Source organism: Eubalaena glacialis, chromosome 5, assembly GCF_028564815.1.
Source record: "Eubalaena glacialis isolate mEubGla1 chromosome 5, mEubGla1.1.hap2.+ XY, whole genome shotgun sequence".
NCBI lineage: Eukaryota > Metazoa > Chordata > Mammalia > Artiodactyla > Balaenidae > Eubalaena > Eubalaena glacialis.
The window spans coordinates 19,209,625-19,236,366 of NC_083720.1; the positions used below are offsets into that span (position 1 = coordinate 19,209,625).

The following is a 26,742-nucleotide window of genomic DNA, read 5'->3' on the forward strand; positions in this document are numbered from 1 at the left end:
AACAAATGATACAAATGAACTTATTTACAAAACAGAAATAGACTCACAGACATAGAAAACAAACTTGTGGTTACCAAAGGGGGAAGGTGGGCAGGGAGGGATAAATTATGAATTTGTAATATATACACACTACTATATATAAAATAGATGAACAAGGACCTACTATATAGCACAGGGAACTATACTCAATATTTTGTAATAACCTATAAAAGAATCTGAATCACTTTTCCATACATCTGAAACTAACACAACATTTTAAATCACCTATACTTCAATAAAAAATAATTTAAAAAAATAAAAAAAAAACAAAAAAACTCCCAAAGGGGCCACAGAGTGATGCTTCCAGAGGGCAAGTCCAAAATATAATTGAGTAAAAAAAAGCAGTGTCTAATTATTTTATCTTAACATCTGAATAAAGGGTTTGACAACAGAAGTGAGCAAAGAGCTCATCTTCCTGGTTAGTGGTGGGTTCCCACCATCGTTCCTGAAGAGAGGGTATCTGGCTAGTGCTGTATCAGAGGAGACCCTTGGCTTGGATTCTAGCCTCAACAAGCGATCTTCCTAGCTTCCCAGAGACTTTCACACACAGGAGAAAAAAATTCTTGGCTCAGTTCATATGAGTATACTGTTTTTTCTAGTAGTAACATTATAAATATAAATATGAAATTAGCATCTCAGTTTCTGCAATTGTCTGTGAGTTTGGTTAGTGAGTTGATTACACTGATGATGATTACCTCCTGTTAGCCTGACAAAAGTTTGTGGGCCTGTGAACCTATGATCATGGAAACCCTGCCGTTGGGTGACTGCAAGGCACGGCCACCCTGAGAGACCCTGGACTCCTTTGATCCACCATTGCTTTCCCTCACTAAATAGAGACTTTTAGAGTAGACCAATGGCATGATCTAGGGAGCTAAGAACGTCCCCTAAACTTAAATGAGTGATTAAAGGCTTTGAAAGTTTCCAGAGGGTGGCTCTAATGTTAGATTGGTCCCTGCTTTACATAGAAAAGTCATCCTTTGTAAAGTTTGGCCATTTAAATCATCATCTTAAAAGAAAAATGGTACAATGCAGATCTCTGATATGGAAATTTACAAGAATTTGTGAAAGAGGAGATTGCTCTACTGGGTTCCTGGGAATGAAATTTATATCCTGTACTGTGCTTTCTGTGGAGTCTATTGGCTCCTGTATTACTTGTACAGTTGGCCCTTGAACAACATGGGTTTGAACTGTGCAAGTCCACTTACACACGAATTTTTTTTTTCAATAAATACATACTACACTACTACACGATCTGAGGTTGGCTGAATCCTCAGATGTGGAACCTTGGATACAGAGGGCTGATTGCAGACTTATACTCGGATTTCTGACTGTGACGGTTGGGGATCAGTGCCCCTAACACCTATGTTGCTCCAGAGTCAACTGTAATTTAGTCCAATTCCTTTCTGAGTTGTGTCAGTTGTCATTTCATAACCTGTTGTTAGCCATCTAATTTCTGAGATCGTCATTCCTACTTAGTGCTGTTTTTTCAAAAACTTCAGACTAAATGATTTCTTTTAACTCAGAAATATTACTTTTCATCTGCTTTGTAGCTACATTTTTTTTTTTCTGGTGAGCTCTCATTGTTCAAATGTTATTTAATCCATTTTAATCTTTTGCCTTGTACTGAGGTCATTTGAGGTTAAATGGCATTTCTTTTTTCCCCCATGTTCAAATGACATGGATTTTTGTGAATCCCATCTCAGGAGGAGATTCTTGTGGAGGAGATGGGGATGGGCTGGGGCCAGTTACTCAGTTTCATGGCTCATGGTCTCCTGTTATAAGTGAAGGACTGAAAATATAGCCTTTCTCTGTAGTCCTTCTCTGTGTGTCAAAGCTAAGTCTGGTTGGAAAGATTTTCTACCTCCAGCTCTGTGTTTCCAAGAGGTCTATGGACCTTGCCTTCAAGGTTACATTTATCTTCAGAGCTCTTATTCCTCCAAGTTTCCGGGCCACCCATCCTAATACAAAATGACATTGTTTCACCACTCCCAATGTAGCTCTTCTCTCTCCCTTATTCCAAGTGTTCCTGCCTTGCTTTATTTTACTTGCTTCCAACATTTTTTCTCCCTCAGGGTGTGACTCAGTTTTCCTGGAAGGAAGTACTGAAACCGAGTCCCCCTAAAACCAAGTTCCTTTACTGAGTTTATGATTAATCTCTCTATCCAAAACTTTATTCCCGTTCTTGTCCCCTCTGATCTCAATCCTGTGCTAACTGAACTAATCAACCAGAGTCAGATGACTAAGATTGCTGCTGTTGATAACATCATTAATGTACTAAAATTGCTGTTGTTAACATCATTAATGTACCAAAATCGCTATTATAGATACCATCATTAACGTACAAACTCAGCTTGTTTCTACAGTGTAAGATGAGTTAACAGACCCCCCAAGCCATGGACCACTTGGCCAGAGAACTGTAAACCAGAGACATCCTGACTCCCAAAACTATAATTAAGAAATGCCACAAGATGATAATTAATCCCAACCTCTCTGTTCTTCCCCTTTTAAAACTCCTAACTCAAAGACCAAGTTGGAGTGGATCTGGGGCTTGCCTCCCACTGCCTTGCTTGGTGCCCTGCAATAAATCCTTACTTCGCTGAAAATTCTGGCTGCCAGAGTCTGGCTTTCTGTACTGAGGGCACACGAGCCCTTTGCTTGGTTACAGCATGTGCTGAGTATTTCTGATATTCTTCAGAGCTTAGATCACCACAGCACTAGTCAATTCTCCTACACCCGCTATGTAAAAAAATAATAATAGTAATACAGAAACCTCAATTAAATAGAGCTGGGAGACCAGAACGGGAGCTCTCATGCCCTGGGACAATAGCAGAGCCCAACAGGAAGAAGACAGACTTCATCTTCTTTGCTGGCAAGGACTCAGCCAATGAAAAGCCATGGACTCTGTTTTGCTGTAACCCTTCCAATTTCCTTTTCCTTCCTATGAAAGTGTCCTCCTTCCCTTGCCACGTGGGGACTTGCACGTGGCTCGCCATGGTTGCAGACCCTGAATTGCAATTCTCTGCTGATCCTGAATAAACCCATCTTTGCAGGAGAAATATCTGGTAGTCTGTTTATTTCAGGCAACAACACAGACACATAGAGTTGGGGTTTTTTTGTTTGTTGTTGTTTTGCACTCATCCAGAATGTGATGCCCGTGGGTTAGTTCTCAAACCTGCTTACACTGTTTTTTCCATTCATATTTCCTTTCCTTTTCGAAGTACTTGTTAGCAATTTTGGGGACTATAGCTCACAGTGATCTGTCAGTGACCCCTTCGCTCTTGCTGCTTCCCAATTCCTTTCTGCTGATCTTGCATCTGTCCAGCCTCTGGGTGGGCAGGCACACCTGCCTATAATCTGGAATACGTTTCCTACAATTCCATTGCTGGAATTTTTTTAAAGATTATTTTTTGAAGAACTAATTAACCCCTGGTCAAGGAGGAGTTATTTATCTTTGGGAAAATGGGCTATAATGCAGAGGTAAGTTAACTGCAAACCTCTTTGTAGTCTGTAATATTCAAGAGGCAGGTTGGTCTCACAAAGATATCAACACTGCACTGGTCTTTTAAGAAATGTCTATACCTGCTTATAGATAGGGTTTCTTGAAAACCCCACTTATTTAGATGAATCAAGTTTTTTCAAGGGACTGTCCTCAGTTTGCAAGGACAGAAAAATTCCTTGAGTAATTAAAATTTAAAGGTATTTCTTATAAGAATTAGAAAAACAGCTGATAAACCACATGAGAGTACAAAGTTTTTTTTAAATCTGGGAACAAAACAAACTTACAAAATCTATATTAGAGTGAGACTTCTAGTTTCAAAGGAAAGTATTTATTACAAGATCTACTCAGTACTTAATAGTATGAATACATGCAAATACGAACTTCATAAAAAATAATCTATACTAAATGAGCTGAACATCTATGTTAATATTAGTGGCACTCATAATCTTCGTACTATTTTAACAAAAACTACGTGTTAATAGTATACAGAGGGAGAATAATATGTCGCTATCTACTCAAGTAAAATAATATCCTTTATTTTTAAAAACAGTTCAATACTCAACATTGTTATTATTCTGTGAACAAAGACGGTATGTATAATTGGAATGATTATCTGTGCAAAGTTCTCACGTTATCACATTGTAAGACAAGCACCAAACGAAAAATGATATTCTTTTACCCAAGCATGAGCATAATCAAATTATATTTTCCGATACATTTAAATTAGCCCTGTAAATAAACCAGGCATTCTCTTTTGTTTCGTTGTTACCTTATAGGAAAAAAAGCTTCATATCACAATTAATGCTTAGAAATATAGACTTTGGAGCCAGATAAAACCTTAGTTCAAATTCCAGCTCTACTACCTATTATCTGTGAGAACTTGGGCAAGTTTCTTAACCTCACTAAGCTAATATCCTCAACCATAAAATGGAGAAAATAGATGTTGCAAAGATTGAGACTACATACGAGTTACGGGCTGAATTGTGTTCCTCCGCCAATTCATACTCCGAGGTCCCAAACCCCAGTACCTCAAAATGTGACTGTATTTGGAGATAGGGTCCTGAAAGAGGTAATTAAGTTAAAATGTGGTCACTAGGGTGGGCCTTAATCCAATATGACTGGTGTCCTTACAAGAAGAGGAAATTTGGACAAAGATAGGTACAGAGGGAAGATGTTATGAAGACACGGGGAAAAGACAGCCATCTACAAGTCAAGGAGAGAGGCCACAGAAGAAACCAGCCCTGCCCACACCTTGATCTCAGACTTCTAGCCTCCAGAATTGTGAGAAAATAAATTTCTGTTGTTTAAGCCACCTAGTATGCGGTACTTTGTCGAGGCGACCCTAGCAAAGTAATGCAATACACAAAGAGTTTAGAATGGTGCCTGGAACATGATAGGTAATCAGTAACTTAATTAATACTATTATTTTCTCAGAGCTCTTCTAATATTCATTTCCAAAAACTACACACATAAATTCAGGCCTTATAATGTTCAATTTATGGCTAAGTAGCAAAAGAGACTTTGTTGGGACAGGCAGTCTGCCATGGGCTCTGAGCATCCCTGCATGTCCTTGCTGGGCATTGAGTTCTCTTTTTCCAGGCCATTTCTCAAGTCTGTGTTTGCAGTGAGCAACCTTGAATGATGACGTAATATCTTTCTGCAGGCTAAGAATGGGCTCACTCGTGCTTACTAGAAAAGTTGTGAATCGCCTGAGCTCAGTGTTCCTCTACTGTAACACAAACTACCACGTGTGCAGGCATTCATCATGGGCTCCTGTCACCCCTGAGGGACCTGAGAGCACAGGGGACTAACATAAATTAACATGAAGCTCTGGTTACTTTTATAAAGTCCTTTGTCTCTGACCCAGGAGTCTTGAGTCTTCTACCAGTGTCGCATGAAATTTTAATAGGTCAACTGGTTAGCTTGTAAACAGAGCAAAATCCCAGACCCTGCATAGTTCTTGCCAGTTTTAACTTGAGAGAGCTATGGTTCTCTGGAAAAGATGAGCCCCAGTGGGTGGGGTTAAGAGATATGATTCCATGGGTTCCATCGTGAATGCTTTCACTCAAGTAGTGGGTAAGGGGGAGGGGATTATGGGCTGCCTACTGTCTACCTGTTAATGAACGTTTGGAGACTAAGTATGAGAGAGAGGTCATACAACCAAATGGTGTCTTGGTTGTTGCCCACTCACGTTGGGTGGAGAAGGAAGAATGTGAACATGGCAACAAGGCAGCGTGCTCCATGGCACAACCTGAGAAGAAACCGGCTGCAGCCACCAAGTCAAGGGGTCCCCAGAGCTGAAATAAATGCGGTCAGCAAGGAAGAAATACAACTTCTTTATGTGGGATCTTAGTTCCTCGACCAGGGGTCAAACCCGTACCCCTTCCGCTGGGAGCACGTAGTCTTAACCACTGGGCCGCCAGTGGCTGAAGAAATACAACTTTGAGGTGGCCAAAAATACAAGTTTGTTGAGCACAAGTTGGGCAGCTGATCAAAACCAAAAGTAAATACAGAGTGTTGTTTCCTGGCATGGAGCCGTTCTCTCCCTCTACACTTAATACCTCTGGCACCCTCCACCCTGAAGTCATCTGCTGTACAGAAAAAGCCAAGTGTAACGGGGGGACTCTGGGGAAGAAAGTGACTCAAACTTTTATAGCTCTGTTAGATACAGGTGCCCAAGGGACCATGCTACCCAGTCCCTGAGGGACGTGGCTACTGGGCACAGGGTGGCCCAAGGTACCCAGGACTGCAGGGCACTGGGGAGATGCAGTGGCCAGCGGAGGACAAAGAGAAGATCCCTGGAGCCTGGGTGCTCTCCAGATACTAGGAACAGCACGGGGAGAAGCTGCCACCAACACTGATATGTAGAGTCAAAAAAACACCCCAAAAACAAAACCTCCCTGCCTGCCACCCTCACTCTCTGCTCCTTCCTGAGCTACCCGTCAGGGAGATAACACCAACTCTTGGCAACTGTTAAAGCCCCTAATGTGAAAGTGTTAAACTTCTTGGTCCATGTTTCCATAGGGGGAAAAAGTGACTAAAGGTAACTGATAGGATTGGAGCAAATCTTGCAGTAAAGGAAAAAAGTGACCCTGTGGGTGGGTCCCAATGGCCCAATTCAATTACTATTATCATGAAAATACATAATTGGCATCGAGGTGTTATGTACTTAAACTTAAATGCTCATAAAGTGCCAGAGGAGATTCTCCCATTCGGGGTACTGCTACAAGTAGAGAAATGAGACAAGCTTCCTGCCAGCCACCACCATGCCCTAACCCATCCTAACCCATCGACAGGTTGGGATTGAGTGTGCGTGCCTCTGTGCTCTGATGCCTCAGATGTTCACTATACAGGTGATACATAGATGTTCTGTGGTTGACAAGTTAGAAGCCTGTCTCAATGGCCCTGACTGTGGCGTTATCTACCTCTACCAGTAGGAGTGACCGATAAACCTGAACAAAATTCAGGACACTGTTTGCCAAGTAAAGTTCCTTGATACCATTTGGAGAGATTCATAGCACTCATCCCTCTGGGAGTCAAACAAGCAAATGCTATATCTCCTTGACCACCACAAGCCACCACCACAAAGGAGGCTCAACTCCTTGTTAAGCCTATTATTTGGTACAGGCGGCAGGACATGATGCCATCAGTGGCAGCTCCCAGTTAAGAACACTTACGAACACAGGAACCAGGACAACCTTGTTTGAATCTGACTGATCATATGCTTCTCTTAATGCCTGAGTGGCCTTGGATTTTGCCATGCATGGCAATTGAGGCTGAAACTACTGGGTAACACTACCTATGTGACTTAATCAAATTTATATAATGGTGATTCAATTCAGGTTTAACAAGAAATCCTGATATACAGTGACCTGGGCCTATTGGGGTTATGTGCTTGTATGTGGGGAAAATGGGCCACAAAGGTATCTCCACTAGCGACGGGGGGTTGCCTTTTGGCCCATCTATTGCCTCCTGTAATTTTTGGCAGTGACACCAAAGACAGGTAAGACAGTCAAAGCTCCCTTGCGTGGTTCATAATGGATAACAAATTGGTCTTAGACTACATTCTGGCTAATAAAAAGACCTACTGGCCCTCCCTTGGAACTTATATTTGACTAAATTCAAGACCCTTGGGAACATGAGTGAGGTCAATACTGCAGCCTGGCTTCACCCTGCTGCTCAGAGTCTGTTTTAGTAGCCTTAATTTAGTTGGTATATGAGACCAATTGAATAGATCTGGTATTGACTAAGCAACCTGTTTGCCAGATTAATCAGAGTAGCCGACAGAGTGGCATACTCACATGAAAACTCAAGTCTGGTCGAGAACGTATCAGGTTGAAGAGTGAATTTTTGGAGGAGGCTATCCACTATGGCTCTGAGTGACACTGCGTACTTCCTCAGGAGGCCAGGCCTATCTTTACCCAGTCCATGTCTCAGGCTTGTGTTTACACTGAGCAGCCTTGAGGCATGAGGTAACAACTGCCCTTGGACAAAGAACAGGATTGTTTCTGTTTACTGTAAAAGCAGTGGCTACCCCAAGTGTTCCTCTTCCATAACACAACACCCTGCGTGTACAGGCTGCCATCAGTGGCCTTCTGTGTTGCTTTCGTGGGACTTAGAGAACTGGGGAACTGATGCAAACCAACCTGAAGCTCTGGCTACTGCTTTTCCTGTGAATAATAAAAGCCCTTTGCCTCTGATCCAAGCATCTTGTGTATTCTGTAGCATCCCATGAAACAGCAGCAGGCTAACCTGTTAAATTATAAGTAGGGTGAACAGCAATCCCACTACTGGGCATATACCCTGAGAAAACCATAATTCCAAAAGAGTCATGTACCACAATGTTCATTGCAGCTCTATTTACTGTAGCCAGGACATGGAAGCAACCTAAGCGTCCATCGACGGATGAATGGATAAAGAAGATGTGGCACATATACACAATGGAATATTACTCAGCCATTAAAAGAAACAAAATTGAGTTATTTGTAGTGAGGTGAATGGACCTAGAGTCTGTCATACAGAGTGAAGTAAGTCAGAAAAAGAAAAACAAATACCGTATGCTAACACACATATATGCAATCTAAAAAAAAAAAAAGGTTCTAATGAACCTAGGCGCAGGACAGGAATAAAGACACAAAGGTAGAGAATGGACCTGAGGACACGGGGAGGGGGAAGGGTAAGCTGGGACGAAGTGAGAGAGTAGCACTGGCATATATACACTACCAAATGTAAAATAGATAGCCAGTAGGAAACAGCCACATAGCACAGGGAGATCAGCTCGGTGCTTTGTGACCACCTAAAGGGGTGGGATAGAGAGGGTGGGAGGGAGATGCAAGTGGGAGGGGATATGGGGATATATGTATACGTATAACTGGTTCACTTTCTTATACAGCAGAAACTAACATAACAATGTAAAGCAATTATACTCCAATAAAATGTTAAAAAAAAAGAGACATGTCCAGCTACAGAATAGAATAAAAATATAGAAATAGAAAAAAAATTGTTAAGTAGGGTGAAATCCCCGACTCTGTACAGTTATTGACAGACATCAATTATTTTCTCTTGGTAAAAGCTGGTATTTTAGAAACTGTGACTTGGCTATTAGAAAATTTATTATTAGCACGACATATTACCAAAGATTATTTTCCAAAGACTTAGCCAATAACACTACAAAAATAAAATGCCCTCTGATTCCTGCGAATTTATCTGCGTGTGTCCAAGTCCAGTGATAATTTCACTGTCTGTCTGAAGAACTAACAGTACTAAGTCCAAAGCTCGGCGCCATGCCTCAATCTTTGGTGTAACAATGTCATAAACTCTTGGAATCTGTTCCAGTTTATCTGAAATGTCTGAATTTAAAATCCCACTATTTAGTTTACTATATTCATTCAAGACGTAAGATGAAGGAGAGCCAGAGTCTGCAGCATTTTGTAGATGATGCTGAATGAATGTGCCGGCTTCAAATTCTGATGGGTAACTGGCAGTGTTATACAGGAGAGTTGAAAGGTATCTGTGCCATCCATTTGCCAGGCATTTAAGCACGGTCGGTCTGTACTGTGTCACAGATGAGGCCAGCCAAGAGGAAGTATTATGAAGCCACCCTGAACAGCCTTGGTTTCCTTTATTCACAGACTGCTCCGCAAGAATCTGAAGATGGCTAAGACACAACAATTCAACTGCGCCACCTCCAAGGAAGACCTTTTGCTCTTTTAGAGCATGATACAGACGATAGGCACAAGTCCAGAAGGTATCTTCTTTGGTTTGCATCTGGGCAGTGACTGGACTAGTCAGCACTACTGTCACCAAATTAATTCCTTCTGTGTTTAACACGATTGCCATTCTGTTGATCCGATCTACAGCATCGAAGGGAATGCTTCTCCAGATGGTCACACAGACACCATTGCCCACACAGTTTTCATTTACTTGTGTAATGTAGGCCACCTGCACTGCTCCTGAAGCCTCTGCAAAAGCCTGCATTACATTGCCATTCACTGATCCAATTACCAACCTCTTGTTGTCTGTGCATTTTTCAATTAAGCGTTCAGACACATTTCCTTGTGCCAGGACAAGGTTCACATTGAACTTGATTAATACCTGTAACACATGATCTGTCCACAGTTCTTCTGAGCCATCTTGTTGAAGCTTCAAGCTTTCTGATACTGTTTTAATACTTGCAGACTTATTAAATCCCAGGTGGCGATAATTCTCTGTGAGATCACCTTCAACAAGAACTACCCGGATAGGCTGATTCTGCAATTCCTTGATCAGAGTAGTACTAGGTATTGATACAACAGTGATATATCCTGGACAGACACAAGAAAAAGTTTCAGGTAAACCCGGTAAGCAGCAAGTGAAGATTCTTGAAATGTCAAAAAGAAATGGCACTGTACAGCTGCCTTGTTGCATACCTGCGTTCTGATATTGTAGCCGTACTGCTTCATCTACTAACTTCATGCTGCTGTGACCTCCGTGACTCAAACCCACCTCCAATTCCACCAAATCATCACATCTATAAGTCTTGGGAGTAGCTGCACTAAGTTGTTCTAGAACTCCATCTGGTTTGCTTATCCATTGATTATTACCTGTCCTACTAAAATGTCTACTGTGGGTTAGTACTGACTTTCTGCAGCGGGTGTCTGCAAGTGGACTGTTTTTCAGAGTTTGAGGAGTTTGTGATGTGTTTTCATCTGCTTCAACCTTAGCCTGAGACCTTAAGAGTTGAGGTGATTTAACAGGTCTCCCAGAAAGACTGTAAATGGCCAATGACTGAGCGGCAACATCTTTGAGATCACGCTCTTTCTGTATCAAACCAGTACCTGAAGGGATTTGGAGAAAAGGGTATACGCTGACACTAAATGTTTCGGGTCCAGAAAATGTCTTTGTGTTAACCATACGGTCAAATACATTGTGGACAGGTACTTGAAGGGAAACTACCTCTTCAATGCATGAATTCAAGCCTTCTGACATTACAGACACTATTAATGAAATGGGGACACCCAAATGAAGACATTCTTCAGCAGCACTGCTCCATGCACCAACAAGAAACAAAAGAGTACTGGTTCCAGTTCTGTATGTGTTATTTTGTGCTTGAACTGCTTCATTGAGAAGTTGTCCCACTGCACTGGTTAAATCCAAACTTTCAAGAAGCCTTACTGTTGAACTGATTAACACAGTTTCATGACACTCTTCATCTATAATAAATTTGGATGATTTTACTGGGCCTAGGAAAGTTCTTCCTGTTTCTGCAAACGATGAAAGCTGTTGAAGTCCCATGTGCCTTCTTTTGTTTATGACCCTGCAAGCCATCACCATGAATCATCATCTGCAAATAAAATTAAAACTTGGAACTTTATTCAGTGCAATTCATGGTTATAAAAGATGCTTATAAAAGAAAAGTAAGGTACAGTCCCTGCCTTCGAGGAGTTTCTGATATATGTAGTTTCCATGAAATATGGTCAGTGCAATGATACAGTACTATAATGATATTAATGATAAGGGTATGGGTGTGTGGAGGAGGAATACTTCATCCAACAGGGGAAGTGGATCATGCAGGCAACAGGCAATATTTCCAGAAGAACACAATGTTCGAAATGAGTCTTAAAGAATAATTTGAAAAAATAATTAGCAAGTTGAAGGAGGTAGTAGTAAATGCACATGTATGTGACAAAAACACAGTGTACAAGTAATTTAGTTTCACGGGAATATAAAGCAAGTAGTGGGGAATAGTAGGACATGAAGTGTTAGAAGAGGAAAGGGGCTGGATCATGAAGGGCAGTACGCACCACGTCAAACCTGACCCTACTTATAACGGGAAACATGGAAGTGCCTTAAGGGGGGGAGATGAAGAAACAGTTTGATGTAGTGTCTGAAAGCATGTACTCTGAATCTAGAAGTCTGGGTTTGAACTCGTCTCTACTGCTTACTAACTGTGTAGCCTTCAGCAAGGCTTAACTTCTTTGCCCTGTTTTCACATGTGAAAAATGAGGATAATAACAGAATCTGCTTCATAGGGTTATTACCAGGAGTGAATGAGTACAGTGCTTAGAACAGTGCCTGGCACATAGTGCTTTATGAGTACTTGCAATAACAATAATAAATTTATAATAGAAAACAAAATAATATTAAATAATATTAAAAATAAAATTAAGTAATATTAAAATTATTATTATTATTTATTATTAGTGTTTTGGATATATTACCACTCTGATAACGGTGTAGAGAACTGATTGGATGAGTGCCAGACTGGAGGCAGAGAGGCCATGGTTACCTAGATGAGAAATGTGGAAGAGGGATGGAGGTAAAGGATGGATTTGGCTATTGATTAGACTATAAAGGGGGGAAAAGTACTGTTTAAAAGGAAGTTCGAGGGCTTCCCTGGTGGCACAGTGGTTAAGAATCCGCCTGCCAACGCAGGGGACACGGGTTCGAGCCCTGGTCCGGAAAGATCCCACATGCCATGGAGCAACTAAGCCTGTGCACCACAAATACTGAAGCCCACGCGCCTACAGCCCGTGCTCCACAACAAGAGAAGCCACAGCAATGAGAAGCCCGTGCACCACAACGAAGAGTAGCCCCCGCACGCCGCAACTAGAGAAAGCCCACATGCAGCAACGAAGATGCAACACAGCCAAAAATAAATAAATAAATAAATAAATAAATAATATAAATTTAAAAAAAAAGGAAGTTCGAGAGCAATTAGACTTTTTCCAGGTAATATTTCAGAATTCACATCTAAAACTAATAGGAAGAAGTTATAAGAGAAAAACTTTAGCCCAACAGAAAGTACTTTTTAACGAGTACCCTCTAATTGAAAAGCTGTCTGTAATAAAATAACCTGTCTTGTGAGGTATGGGCTCTTAAAGCACTACAGCTAAAACTGTAGATAACATACACTTCTCTTCCAACTCTAAGACTTTATAATTCTTCAAGTATATATATATACATATTTTAATATTTTTAAAAAATATATTTATTTATTTGGCTGCATTAGGTCTTAGTTGCGGCACGCGGGATCTTCATTGCAGCAGGCGGGATCTAGTTCCCTGACCAGGGATCGAACCCGGGCCCCCTGCACTGGGAGCGCGGAGTCTTAGCCACTGGACACCAGGGAAGTCCCTCAAGCATATTGTTTACCACAACTTTTTAAATCCAAAATATCAAAAAGCAAACAACTCTCGGAGTTTTTGCTTTTCCTCTAATGCTGGCCACAGCACTGGTAAATTTGTTCCTGTAATACCTAGATTCATCCTTGATTCTGAAGACCTCCACAGTTCCAGATACACCTTAGGATCAGCAGGAAGCCACAGCACCTGTTGCTCAAGAGTAGCTTCCTAGAGGCTTTCAAGGGCTAAGGAGAAAAGCCAGTACAGCCTAAGAAAACATGTAACAAATTGTTTGAACTCAGCTTCGAAACCTCTTTTGTGAAATTTTCAGTTCTGTAAAATAAAAATAAAACTCTTGATATACTCAGGTATATCCCTAGACAGCATCAAATTATACTCTAGACTCCAACAATCCTGAGACCCATCCTGTCTTACAGCTCTCTTATCTTTACCATATTTTTGCTGTCCTCCACCCCATATTATCAATTCTCTACTTACCCAGTTAAAATTCCCATTTGTGGATTATAATCACTCTCTTGTACATAGACTCTCAAAGTCCTTGTCTCTCTTTTGGTTCATCTTACTCACCTTGCAAAGCCACTAATCTTGATGAAATCCAACTCTGTCTACTCCATGTTTACCCTGCAGCAGCTGAAAATAAACAGAAAAACACACACAACCACGCTGACTGGTGTCATTTTAAGTTCATGACTCCACACTGCAAGTGGCCCTTAATACTGCCTGGCAATCTATTTTGTTAGTCCTTCTGTCTGTTTTTTAATGGTTATTGGGTTCTATTTTTAAAAATTTCATCTACCCCTGAGTACAAAGGACATTCCATATTTCTTCTAAAAGCTTTATGGTTTTAGTCTTTTTTTAAAATTGAGGTAAAGTTCATATAACATAAACTTAACCATTTTAGAGTATACAATTCAGTGGCACTTTGAACATTCAGTGTTGTACAACCACTACCTTTATCTAGTTCCAAAATATTTCCATCACCCCAAAAGAAAACTCTGTAGCCATTAAGCAGTCCCTCCCTGTATGTCTCCCCGCCCAGCACCTGGCAACCACCAACCTGCTTTCTTGTCTCTGTGGATTTACCTATTCTGGATATTTCATAGAATCATATAATATGGGACCCTTTTTGTCTGGTTTCTTTCACTTAGCATAATGTTTTAAAAAAATTTTTTATTGGAGTACAGCTGTTTTACAATGTTGTGTTAGTTTCTGCTGTACAGCAAAGTGAATCAGCTATACGTGTACATAAATCCCCTATTTTTTGGACTGCCTTCCCATTTAGGTCACCACAGAGCACTAAATAGAGTTCCCTGTGCTGTACAGTAGGTTCTCATTAGTTATCTATTGTATACATAGTATCAATAGTGTATATATGTCAATCCCAATCTCCCAATTCATCCCACCCCCCTCAGTTAGCATAATGTTTTTGAGGTTCATCCACATTGTAGTATGTGTATTTCATTCCTTTTTATGTATGTATGTAGGTAGCTATCATTTTGTTTATCCATTAATCTGTTGATGGACATTGGGATTGCTTCTACTTTTGTTATTTTTAAATTTTATTTATTTATTTATTTATTTATGGCTGTGTTGGGTCTTTGTTGCTGTGCATGGGCTTTCTGTAGTTGTGGAGATCGGGGGTTACTGTTCGTTGTGGTGTGCGGGCTTCTCACTACGGTGGCTTCTCTTGTTGCGGAGCACAGGCTCTAGGCGCGCGGGCTTCAGTAGTTCTGGCTTGCGGGCTCTAGAGCGCAGGCTTCAGTAGCTGTGGCGCACGGGCTTAGTTGCTCCTCAGCATGTGGGGTCTTCCCGGACCAGGGCTCGAACCCGTGTCCCCTGCACTGGCAGGTGGATTCTTAACCACTGTGCCACCATGGAAGTCCCCTGCTTCTACTTTTGGATTATCGTGAACAGTGATACTAAAACATTTGTCTACAAGTGTTTGAGGACCTGTTTTCAATTCTTTGGGGGTACATACGTAGAAGTGGTCATTTCATAATTCTGTGTTTACGTTTCTGTGGAACTGCCAAACTTTTCTGTAGCAGCTGAACTATTTTACTTTCCTACCAGCAGTGTACAAGCACTTAAATTTCTCCACACCCTTGCTGTATTAGTTTCCTAGGGCTGCTTTACCAAATTACCACAAATGGGGTGGCTTACAACAATACATATTTATTATCTCATGGTTCTGGAGCCTAGAAGTCTGAAATCAAGGTATCTGAAGGGTCATGCTCCTTCTGAAGGGTCTAGGGAAGAATCCTTCCTGCTTCTTCCAGCCTCTGGTTGTTCCCAGAGGTCCTTGGCTTTGGCAGCATAACTCCAATCTCTGCTTCCCTTTCACATGGCCTCTTAAAAAGACACCAGTCATTGGATTCAGGGCGTGCCCTAATCTGGTATGACCTCATCTTAACTAATTATATCTACAAATAAGTTATTTCCAAATAAAACCACATTCTGAGATTCTGGGTGGACATGAATTTGGGGGGGGGGGAACACTATGCAACCCAGTATGCTCACCAACACTTCTGTTTTTTTGCATCATTTTTGTTTTATAATAATAGATATCCTAGTGGATGTGAATGATATTTCATTGTGTTTGTTTTTCAAAAGATGTTGAGCATCTTTTCATGTGCTTTTTGGCCATTTGTACACCTTCTTTGGAGAAATATCTATTCAAATCTCTTTCCCATTTAAAAATTGGGTTGTTTGTCTTTTGGTTGTTGAATTGTAAGAGTTCTTTATATATTCTAGAGACCAGCACCTTATCAAAATATGATTTGCAAATATTTTCTCTGATTCTGTAGGTTGTATTTTCCACTTTTATGATAATGTACTTTGCTGCATAAAAGTTTTTAATTTTAATGAAGTCTAATTTGTCTATTTTGGTGTCATATCTAAGAACACATTGCCAAATCCAAAGTTATAAAGATTTAACCCAATCTTTTCTTCCAAGAGTTTCATCATTTCATATCTTATATTAAGTTAATTGATATATTTTGAGTTGATTTATGTATATGGTATGAGGTAGGGTTCCAACTTGATTCTTTTGCATTTGGATATCAAATCGTCCCAGCACCATTCATTGAAGAGACTATTCTTTTCCCCATTGATTGGTCTTGGCACACCTCTGTCAAAAATCAATTGGCAACACATGTATGGGTTTACTTTTGGACTCTCAATTCTATTTCATTGGTCTATATGAGCATCCTTAAGTCAGGACCACACTGCTTTACTCTAGCTTTGTAGTAAATTTTCAAGTCAGGAAGTGTGAGTCCTCCAACTTTGTTCTTTTTGTTTTAGCTTTAACATTTATGTTTATAATTCATCTTAAGCTGATTTTTGTAAATGGTGTGGAGTAGGTGTTGTTTTTTCCTTCTTGGATATCCAGGTGCTCCAGAATAATTTGTTGAAAAGATAAATTTAAAAAGACAGGACTGTCCTTTTGCTTTTGTTTTTCATTCCTAACACATTTTGGGAGCTTACTACGTATGAAGCAGTTTACATGCATTATGCAATGTAGTTCTCACAACAACAATATGATTAACTTATTATTGCACCATAATTAACACACACACGCATATATATAAATATACTATAATTAACCTATTTTAATTATGTATCAAATGAAGAATAATTAAGTAACATACAAAATCTCACAGCTAGTAAGTAAAAGGTTGGAACTAAAACCCACATTTGTCTAATGCCAAAGTCCTATGTTATTATTACAATACTGCTTTCTGGCTGTCCCTCTACCTAGCATGATAGTAATTCACACTCTCTTTTGTAGACTCTTCCACTGCAATTCCCACTTCCAAGCCTTTCGGCCTTTTCCCAAGCCTTGTTTATACCCTTAACATGTATATGCCCAATTTTTTTCAGGTGTCAGAGTCTCTGTTTATGTTTTCCTTTCTATACTATGTTTAAATCACAGCATATCACTGTATGAACGGAAAAATCATAGAGAATTTAGAGCAAAAGGAATAAGTCATGGGCTATTTCAAACTTAGTCTGTATTTATGTGAAAAACGTTTCCCAGAGAAGGTATGAAATTAAACAAAACTAATCTACAAGCAAAAAGTCATATATAGCTGATTAGCAAAGTTAATATTCAAGAGATCTGTCTCAACATTTGAAAAATCTATTCCAAGTTTCAGCAGTAAATTTTTTTAAAAAACAGTCTTAGCATTCCCAAGTTTAGAAGAGTTCCTAAATGATTATTTTGAAGAGATTACAATTCACTATAATTAACATAAAATAAAAACTCAAACAAGAATCCCTCTTAGAAGAGACAGGATAAAAAGGTAAAGACTGTAAAGAGGATGGTGAAATAGATAATTGCAAAGATGAAAAATACTTCTGGCGACTTTTCTTGGCACTGAACTGACACGATCTGATTCTTGTCTGCTATACGTCAGCACCAATGTTTTCCACAAACAGCTCTCCGTTTCATTACTGGGATCCCTAACAACTTTACTTGCCACCTTAATGTTCCTTTAACTTTTTAAGTGTGTCATAGAAGAGCAGAGTCAGACTACTTGACTGAGATTTTTGACATCAGAAGTAGCCTTCTTTTCCTAAGATCACGTCTAGTCTTGTCTAAGGTACTTGGCTTCAAACACTAAGATATGCAATGTGTTTCGGGAGTTGCATTTTAAAAAAATTAATATTTTCTGACAAGTATGATTAGCTACAAAACTAAGAGTTTGCCTATCTCCAGTCCATTCCCAATACAGTCTAATCATATCACTCCACTGCTTAAAAACCTCCAACTTAGAAAGTAAACCTTTTACTCCTTTGTCTGTCACAGGAGTCCCTTTAAAAAATTAACTGAAATGTTTTCAATCCTCGGCTCAAATATCTGCAAAGCCTTCCCATTTTACTCGAGTGAAAGTCAAAGTCCTTACAATGCCCTAATAACCTGCACTCCTCCCTCTTACCTCTCTAACTCCCCTACTACTCTATCCCTTGACCGCTCTGCTCTGGCCTCCTTTCTGTTCCTGGAACATGCAAGGCATGCTTCCTACCTGTGTCTCTGTTCTACTTCTTCCCTCTTTCTGGGATGCTCTTCCCCAAGAAATCTATTGTCTCACAGCTTTATATAATTATGCAAATCTCCCCCTTTCAACGAGGCCTATCCTGAGCATCCTATTTAACACTGCAAACTCCTCTTCTCCCTTTACATTCTGGATTCCCTTTATTCGCTCTAATTTCTCTTTTCCCATAACATTATCACCTTATAAAATAGTACATACTCTACTTATTTATTTACTACTTATTGACTATGTCCCTCTGTTGGAATGTAATTCCCAGGAGGGCAGTTTTAGTCACTGACGTATCCCATATACTGATAACATTGTCTGACACATTGCAAGTACTCAATAAATATTTGACAATGTGGTTTTCACCACATTTATTATCTTACATTTAAGTACAGAACTGAAATAAGACTAAACAGATGCCATTGCCAGTATTCCTCCACCATAAATTTAAGGTTCTACCACCTCTGGAGTCGACATGATTGCTATTTGGCACTGCCTTGGTTGAGGCCCTTTAATTGCTTCCAAAATGGTTCCTCCTTCACATGGTTGTCAGAACTATCTTTGAAAAGCACAAACCTAATCAGATCACTCTACTGCCTAAAACAACTATTTATCTTCGAAAATAAAGTCTTTACCTAGGTAAAGGTGTCCCATAATCTGACTTCAGTCTAATTTATAAGGCTCATCTTCCACCTTTCCTTATAAACCCCATGATCTAGTCACACTACAACATACATTTACTTTCATTTCTGCACATACTATACTCTGATTTGAATATCCTACACTTTCTTCACCTTGGCAAATGCTATATATCTTTCATGACCCAAATGCCACATTTTTGATACAGCCTCCTCCAATGCCTCAAGAAGTAGCACCTCCTTCCTGGGCTGCCAAAGTACTGTCTACACACATCTACTAAAGCACTTAGCACCCTGAATTAAAAATACTGTATTTATGTCTGTGCCTATCTCCCCCACTACTCTGTGGGTTCCTTGCTTTCATTCATCTTTATACTCTACACTCAGTTCCTTTCAAACTCACCCAATACATGGCATAGTACATGATATGTAGAAAGCATTAAATAAATTTAGTAGATTTAAGAGTGATAATAGGTTTAACATTTTTCTAGATTAATATTAATGTTCTATAGTAAAATTAGATTAGTAACAGCTATTTTTCAAGACTGAGTACTTCCTACCTAAGACCTAGAAACTGCAATCTGAGCCTATAATTGAAAAATCATTTTCACTAAAAGTTAATGTCCCAAATATAAAAGCCTAAATCACAGAATGATATAAAAGCAGGTGAACACACTATGCAGCCTTTTAGTTGCCATAAGATCAAACTTGATCCAGGAGAGCCTAAAAATTAGAATTGTTTCTACATATTTGGTCATTATTCATTTCTGGTCTCAGAAATCCCTTTAATATTAGTAGTAAAGAAGAAGTATATGTCCTTGAAACTAATCAAGAGCAACTTTCTCAGTGAGATTAACGGCCTGAAAAATCAATAAACTATAATTAAGTGACTGAATATTTTACTTAATTCACGAACTATCTTGAATTTGCATCATTTTAATTTTCAGTGGGGTAACTTTACACAGAAAAATCACTTCTAATATTAGAATAACTTTTTCTATTTTCCAGAATCCTGAGGTTTTGTTTTTTGTGTATTTTTTTAGATCAATTATTACAGTGCTTGGGTGTCTGCCTGGTACAGAATGTGAGCAAGAAAGGATGATGGTTTTGGAAAACGTGCCATGTTTCAACTAACTAAAGTAGGAAAAGCGATTTGGGAGACTACTTCAAGAATGTACTTTGCACATTTTTCTTTCCTTACCTTCAAGGAGGTAAGTGGGATAAAGGGAAAAACCTAGGCAAAACTTAATGTTCTTCCTGAATCCACTGTTGGAGAATCCAGGATGATTTTTAGAAAATAAAGTACTTACTCTAGAGAAGGCACTGCAGGAGGCATAAAAAAGAGTCCTGATGTGTAAGTGATTAAGCGTAAGAAGTTTTAAGAGACTATCACCTCTTCATTCCTACCACCTCAGTCCTTCCCCCTCACCCTTTAGCTGGTCCCGGACCAGATTCAGAACTGGGCAGAACCAGCAAGTCTGGCCCTTTGGCCAAGAATTTGCTTTGATTTACAGCAGTTTATACGGGCATCTGAATCTCCACAGTTACTGAGTCAAGTGGATTTTCAGGCTACCTATGTCGGACTCAGTGCGGATCTATGCTGGATATATTTGGAAAACCGGCCAAATCTTGGGATTCAACCAATTGAACGGCTGTGGGTGAGAATGTCGGGGGCGTGGAAAAGTCTGATGGTGATTATGGGTGGTCCAAAGTCCAACCCCGCAAATAAACGCTACAACACTGGTAAAAACTCTTTCCTATGCAGGGAGTCTTAATGTGCATCCCAAGACCCGCACTGCCCCCGTGCCCACACCACACCCCTCCTGTAAAGAAATGCTGCCTACCAGGCCAGAATCGCTGTGAACCAAGGAGGAGGGAAGTCACTAAAGGCCAAGCCCCAGGCACTGTGGAGGCTGAGGGATGCCTAGCGGCGCAAGGTAAGGGCAGTCCCCTCCGCCTCTGGTAATCCGGCCGGTAAGCCGAAGCTGGACCAATTCACCAGACCCACCAGGCTCTCGAGTCTCATCCCTTCCCCCGGCCCCAAGAGGTTAGAAAAGCAAACAATATCTCCCCACATCTCCGTCAAAGACTTAGCAGTTGGTAGAAGCACCTCGCTACGAACCTCGCTCTTTTCTCCATCCCTACAGGAGGCTCCAGTTCCCCGAAGTTCTGCCTGGCACCGGGACACCAAAACGCCGGGGAGAAGAACCTTCCCTTCCGGTTCGCATTTTGCGCAAGCGCGCCGCGGGCCCAGCTGGGCTAACGGATAGTCCTGGTTGCTAAGAAACCCTACGGAAAGTTCCGCTTAACGGTAGCCAGGGAAAGGCAGAACGTTACGCTATTGGTAGAGAATAGAGAGGGGGAATGGCCTCAAGGGCCTTCTTTTCTGACCATTGGGTGGGATGACTGTCAATCAGTAGGGGACAGCCTGGGTGGGCGGGGCCGCAGAGAGGTCGGCGAGAGCGGCCTTAGCAACGGCTAGCAGGCAGTGAAGACTACCGTTGGGCTGCGCGGCGGGCGGGTGAAGCCCGGAGGTCCCGGTTGAGGGCGCCGGTCGGGGACATGGTGAGTGCGAAGCTGCAACCACTTACTGGGGCTGGGCTGGGGCTGAAGTTTCTCCCCGGAACAAGGAAGGAATTTAGTTTATGAAATGTATTATTCGCCTCCTTTCATGATCCTCGAGTGTCATTAGTAACCCCGCCCTTCGTCGCCGAATAGAAGCGCACTGTCCATAACTCTAGAGACAGAAGAGCGGTTCTCCAGTTCATTTTTTCCCCTCCTCAACCCCAGTAACCGCTACTACCAACGGTGTTGGAGACAGAAACCGCTGCTTAGCCAGAAATGAATTGAATACAGAGAATAAGATGCTTTAAAACCGTTGGAGGGCCTGGGCCTCTAGGAAAGACATCCAGAACTCTGAAAAAACTGGCCGGGGGAGCTACGAACTCTGCCACTGGAACTGTTGAAGACGAGTGTATCTGCAGTCCAGGGATCAAGAATCTGTTGCTGCCACAACCAGTCTTAAGATATGTGAAGCTGGCGTCTAGATACACGGGACGTGGAGTCTCTGCCACCACTGCTTCTTAACCCAGAGCTGGAGACAAGATACTGAAATGAGGCTGCAGAAGAATCCCAGGAGTAACTCTGGGACCTTGCTTGCCAGCAGAAAATGGCAAATAGCAGGAAGATGACCTCCATCTTCCCCAGATACTGATAGTTGGTCCAACACTTATTCTTCTCCAGGTCCCTGGAGTAATTTTTCACCTGGAAAATGTATTTTTTCATTTCTCAGTCTCTGCAACATAGAAAAGTATGTGAGAGGGTGGGAAAGGAAATGATGTTCCAATCAACCATGTCTCACAAAATAAATTTTATTATGAGACATACAGGCAGAGATGAAAGTAAATATGCGTTAAACACTGCTGTTCAGATATACCAAGTAAGGGACTTCCCTGGTGGCGCAGTGGTTAAGAATCCGCCTGCTAATGCAGGGGACACACGTTCGAGCCCTGCTCGGGGAAGACCCCACATGCCATGGAGCAACTAAGCCTGTGTGCCACAAGTACTGAGCCTGTGCTCTAGAGCCCGTGAGCCGCAACTACTGAGCCCACGTGCCACAACTACTGACGCCTGCGTGCCTAGAGCCCGTGCTCCGCAACAAGAGAAGCCACAGCAATGAGAAGCCCGCGCACCACAACAAAGAGTAGTCCCCGCTCACTGCAAGTAGAGAAAGCCCGCGCGCAGCAACGAAGATCCAATGCAGCCAAAAATAAAATAAAATTAAATTAAAAAAAGATATACCAAGTAAGGCCAATTGTTTTCTGACATAACATCTACTATTCTAGCATGTCTTCTTTGCCTCTTTTCCCTATCAAAAGTCACTAATTTGAAGGAAAAACCTAAGATGTAAAAAAGAACCAGGCTTTCCAGCAAGATATGAATAACTAAAAGCACAAATGTTAGCAAAGGGAAAGGGGGAAATTCTTGAAGTTCATTATATGGTAGGGAATAGGATACTTGAATATGTTTATTATATTTAATTAGTTCATCATTAACTCTTCTGGTTCTGGTACTTTTTCCAGTTACACAGTTTATCTTTTACCCACATGTGTATTTATTACAGGCATCCAACTGCCGCACAAGTTCAGGCCAATGGAAGAAAAGAGCAGCAGAAATTGAATGAAACCCAAAAGCAAGAAATTAAAGAGGGCTTTGATTTATTCGATGTTGATGGGTCTGGAACCAGAGATGTGAAAGAATTGAAGGTTCTGAAATTACTTCTAATTCCAAAACATTTGAAAAACTATCATTGGTTTGTTGCAATCTTTAAATCTTTCTTTAACAGTAGCCTTCTGAAAGCTTGATATAAAATCTCTTCAGTGCAGACACCTACCCCTGCAGTGTACATGCCTGGCCTGCATTAACAAAACAGTATCTTGTTAAGCATTTTATTCTTGTTTTATGAATGAGTAGGCCAAAGCCCATCGTGTGACAGTGACATCCTATGGCACGGTAGGATTGGAACCTAAGCCTGCTGACCTGACTTTCTAGGTTTAAGCCTAGTCCATAGTGAAAAAGAGAGAATCTAGTAATTAATAGGTAGTTTAAGAGCTAGGAATGAGATTGTGGCTTATTATAATTTATTTGCTTTCTATTTCAGATTGCAATGCGGGCCTTAGGATTTGAACCAAAGAAAGAAGAAATTTAAAAAATGATAGCTGAAATTGACAAAGAAGGAATCGGCACCATTAGTTTTGAAGATTTTTTGGCCATAATGAGTGTAAAAATGTATAGTAGTGATTTTGTTTCTCAATGAAATACAAGCAGTAGCCTTCTACAATTTTTGGCTGAAGCAATCAGAGGAAGAATTGGAACTAGGTCTTTAAAGATGGGTAGGATTTAGATAGATAGGAATAACAAGATTAAAGATGTTTTCAGGGTAGTAATGAAGACTGTCCAGTGTGGAGAAGAGGTTTTTTGTTAGGAAATAATAAGGATATATGGCTGGATAGAGAGAACGGGGCCAACATTTTTAAGCCTTGAAATCAGCAAACAATTTGTTGAGTGCCTATTTGTGTCAGGCACCATCCTAGGGAGCATTGAATGAGACAACCTCCCTGTTCTCTTGGAGCTTACATTTTTGAAATGGATCTCAGTTACTGAGGTTAATACAAGATAGATTCTCTTTATCACCCTGTGGCTCTTCCACTTAAATAAACCCTGAGTTTCAATACCTTGAGGGCAGATGTGAATGCACTGGAATAATTGTTAAAAGTCAGAGCAGTAAATAGAGCTCAGCTACCTGCTGTATTGCTGGTCTAGACCTCAAAGACCTATACATCCAGACTGATCAACTAAATAAATGAAAGACTAATGACATTTAGTTGTTTCTGTTTTTAAGAGTGAAAAAGATGAAAAAGAAGAAATATTGAAGGCTTTCAAATTACTTGATGATGATAATACAGGAAGTATATCACTAAACAATATCAAGAGGGTTGCTAAGGAACTAGGGGAAAATTCGACAGATGATGAACTTCAGGTAAATTTTACTTATTTGTATAATTATAATTTCACATATAACGTATATACAATTATAATTTATAGTTATATTCTTTAGTTGTATTAATAAATACATTTAAAATAAAATTTGGTTTTGAGTATGTATTTGAATGTTCATTTATATCATTATTCCTTTTTAATAGATTTCACATATCCTATTTACATTTCATTTTACAGGAAGTGCTTGATGAAGCTGATCATGATGGGGATGGAGAAATAAATGAGGAAGAATTTTTGAGAATGATGCAAAAGACCACTCTTTATTAATACTGTGTTTTGTTCCTTCTGGAAAGTTGTTAGCAAGTTTGTATTTGTTATAAGTTCCATAATATCTGTATGTATTCATTTTCAGTGTTTAGTTTATGTACACAAACTGGTCTCTTGATATCTAGTCCATGTGAGAAGTTACACGTTTCTACCAATATGTTGTTAAATCTGTAGCATCAAGAAACAAAGGAAATGTAGTGACTTCCTTGAACCATGAATCTGAGAACACTATTAATTCCAAGTGCTATTTTTAGAGCCCCAGGGTCCAAAGACTTAGATTTTTTTTTTTTAATTTAAGGAAATCAGCCCCACATCATATGAATTTGACAAGCAAGCCATTACTTTCCCTATTACTTTCCTTTTGTGCAACTCTAAAAATGATGAACATTTGCTTTTTAACCAATTATTCAGATACTTAAAGCCTTAAATAAAACTATCTGGCAACTTCATTATTTGCTAATTTTCTTCTTATAAAGAAATTCAAAGCAGCACTTATATCATCCAGATTTCCCCATACGTTTGACCCTATAAGTTAGCATTTATTTAATACCTGTGTCCTAGGACAGGTGCTAGGGGTTTTACATATATTATCTCAGTTACTATTTAGAAGCAGTAGTATTAGCTCCATCTTACTACATATGAGAAAACTAAAGTTCAGAGAATTTAAATTTTAAAATTGCTAATTTGCCCATAGATGATAAAATATGGATTCTAAGTCTTATAACCTTACTCTTCATTATGTTGCTTCCCTGTGGATAAAAACTCTCAAACATAAAGCAAACTCAAACAGATCTAATGCTTATAAAACTCTCCCTTACTCCAGCATTGGATTAAATCCAGATCATCTCATCTAAAAAGTAAAGATGATTATTTTTCAAATGGAAAATTCAATGGCATGATAATCACCTTGTCCCCCACTTTTTAACTCTCAGAATTAGACTACAGTCTGGACACATCATTGCCATCTTACTGTTACAATAGTTTGAACATCTATAGAAATAATCTCATGAAGTAAACTTTTTAAAATTTAAAAACTGATCCATAATTAAAATCAAAAGACAAACAACAAACAGGAAAATACATGCAACACATATGACAATATTAATTTCCTTTGTATATAAAGAGCTCCTAGAAATCAATAAATTTTTAAAAATCCAACAGAAAAATAGGCAAAGGACACAGATAGACAATACACAGAAAGGAAAATATAGATCCTAAATATGAAAAGATACTCAATGACTCTCATAATAGAATTGAACATTTAAAGCTACAATGAGATATGACTTGCAACTTGTTACACTGGCAGAAATCAAAAAGTTTGGTAATACTTTATCAAAAAATGGGCATTTTCATATACTATTAAGAATGTAACTTGGCAAACATATTTTTAGAAGACAATATCTATCAAAATAAAAAATGTTTAAATTAAAATGCATATAGCTTTTGACCCAACTATCTCAATTGTAAGAATTAACTCTACAGACATACATCTATACAGAGACATTATGTATAAGGATATTAAGGAAAAGATTAGAAATAAAGAAAATGTCCACCAATAGAAGACTATTAAATAAAATATAATCTTTACAATGGGATATTATATAGCCATTAAAATGAGTCATTTTATTTGCATTGCTCTGGAACTATCACTAAAATATATTAAGTGAAAAAATTAATATATACAATGTATGTAGTATGCTATCATTTGTGGGAAAAAATCTATTCTTTATTCATGTGCATAGGTATATGCACCCTCTGCAATGATCCATAAGAAACTGGTAAAAATAATTATCTCTGAGGAGACCTGGGGCTGAATGGTAAGGAGACTTATTTAGAACTCTTTGAACTTGTTCATGTGTATTTTTAAGTGTATTACCCACTTAAAAATATAAATCTTTCAACAACTTAAAGGCCATAATTTTCACATATGAAAGCATGTTTAGTAGGTATATCGTTCTTTAGTCTAGAGGAAATGCTACATAATTAGGAATTAAAAATACTGTGAAGCACTTAAGAACATTCATTAGCATATGCCAACCTAGCTTAAATCAAATAAAAACCTCTCTTGTGTTGACAAA

At 39.6% G+C, this 26,742-nt stretch overlaps 2 protein-coding genes across 5 annotated transcripts in view; one reads left to right on the forward strand and one right to left on the reverse strand.

Annotated features, from left to right (window-relative positions):
- Positions 1-21,028, reverse strand: part of BBS12 (Bardet-Biedl syndrome 12) — a 40,358-nt gene extending 19,330 nt beyond the window's left edge. The window contains exons 1-4 of one of the 4 annotated variants that reach the window (XM_061191107.1): positions 20,961-21,028; positions 13,729-13,791; positions 10,447-11,360; positions 9,178-10,341 (exon numbers count right to left, since the gene is read on the reverse strand). In XM_061191107.1, the coding sequence (XP_061047090.1) occupies positions 9,206-10,341; positions 10,447-11,350 (2,040 nt within the window). In that variant the 5' untranslated portion in view covers positions 11,351-11,360; positions 13,729-13,791; positions 20,961-21,028 and the 3' untranslated portion in view covers positions 9,178-9,205. Of the gene's footprint in view, positions 1-9,177; positions 11,361-13,274; positions 13,329-13,728; positions 13,792-20,960 lie in introns of those variants that run through there. The other 3 variants (XM_061191105.1, XR_009701002.1, XM_061191106.1) reach the window with 3 other exon arrangements.
- Positions 21,029-22,190: 1,162 nt separating this feature from the next.
- LOC133091746 (centrin-4-like) lies at positions 22,191-25,041 on the forward strand. The gene is given in 6 exon segments (XM_061190990.1): positions 22,191-22,277; positions 22,962-23,008; positions 23,010-23,103; positions 23,499-23,642; positions 24,240-24,377; positions 24,575-25,041. Coding segments are annotated over 6 exon segments (600 nt in total). The 3' UTR covers positions 24,665-25,041.
- Positions 25,042-26,742: the final 1,701 nt, after the last annotated feature.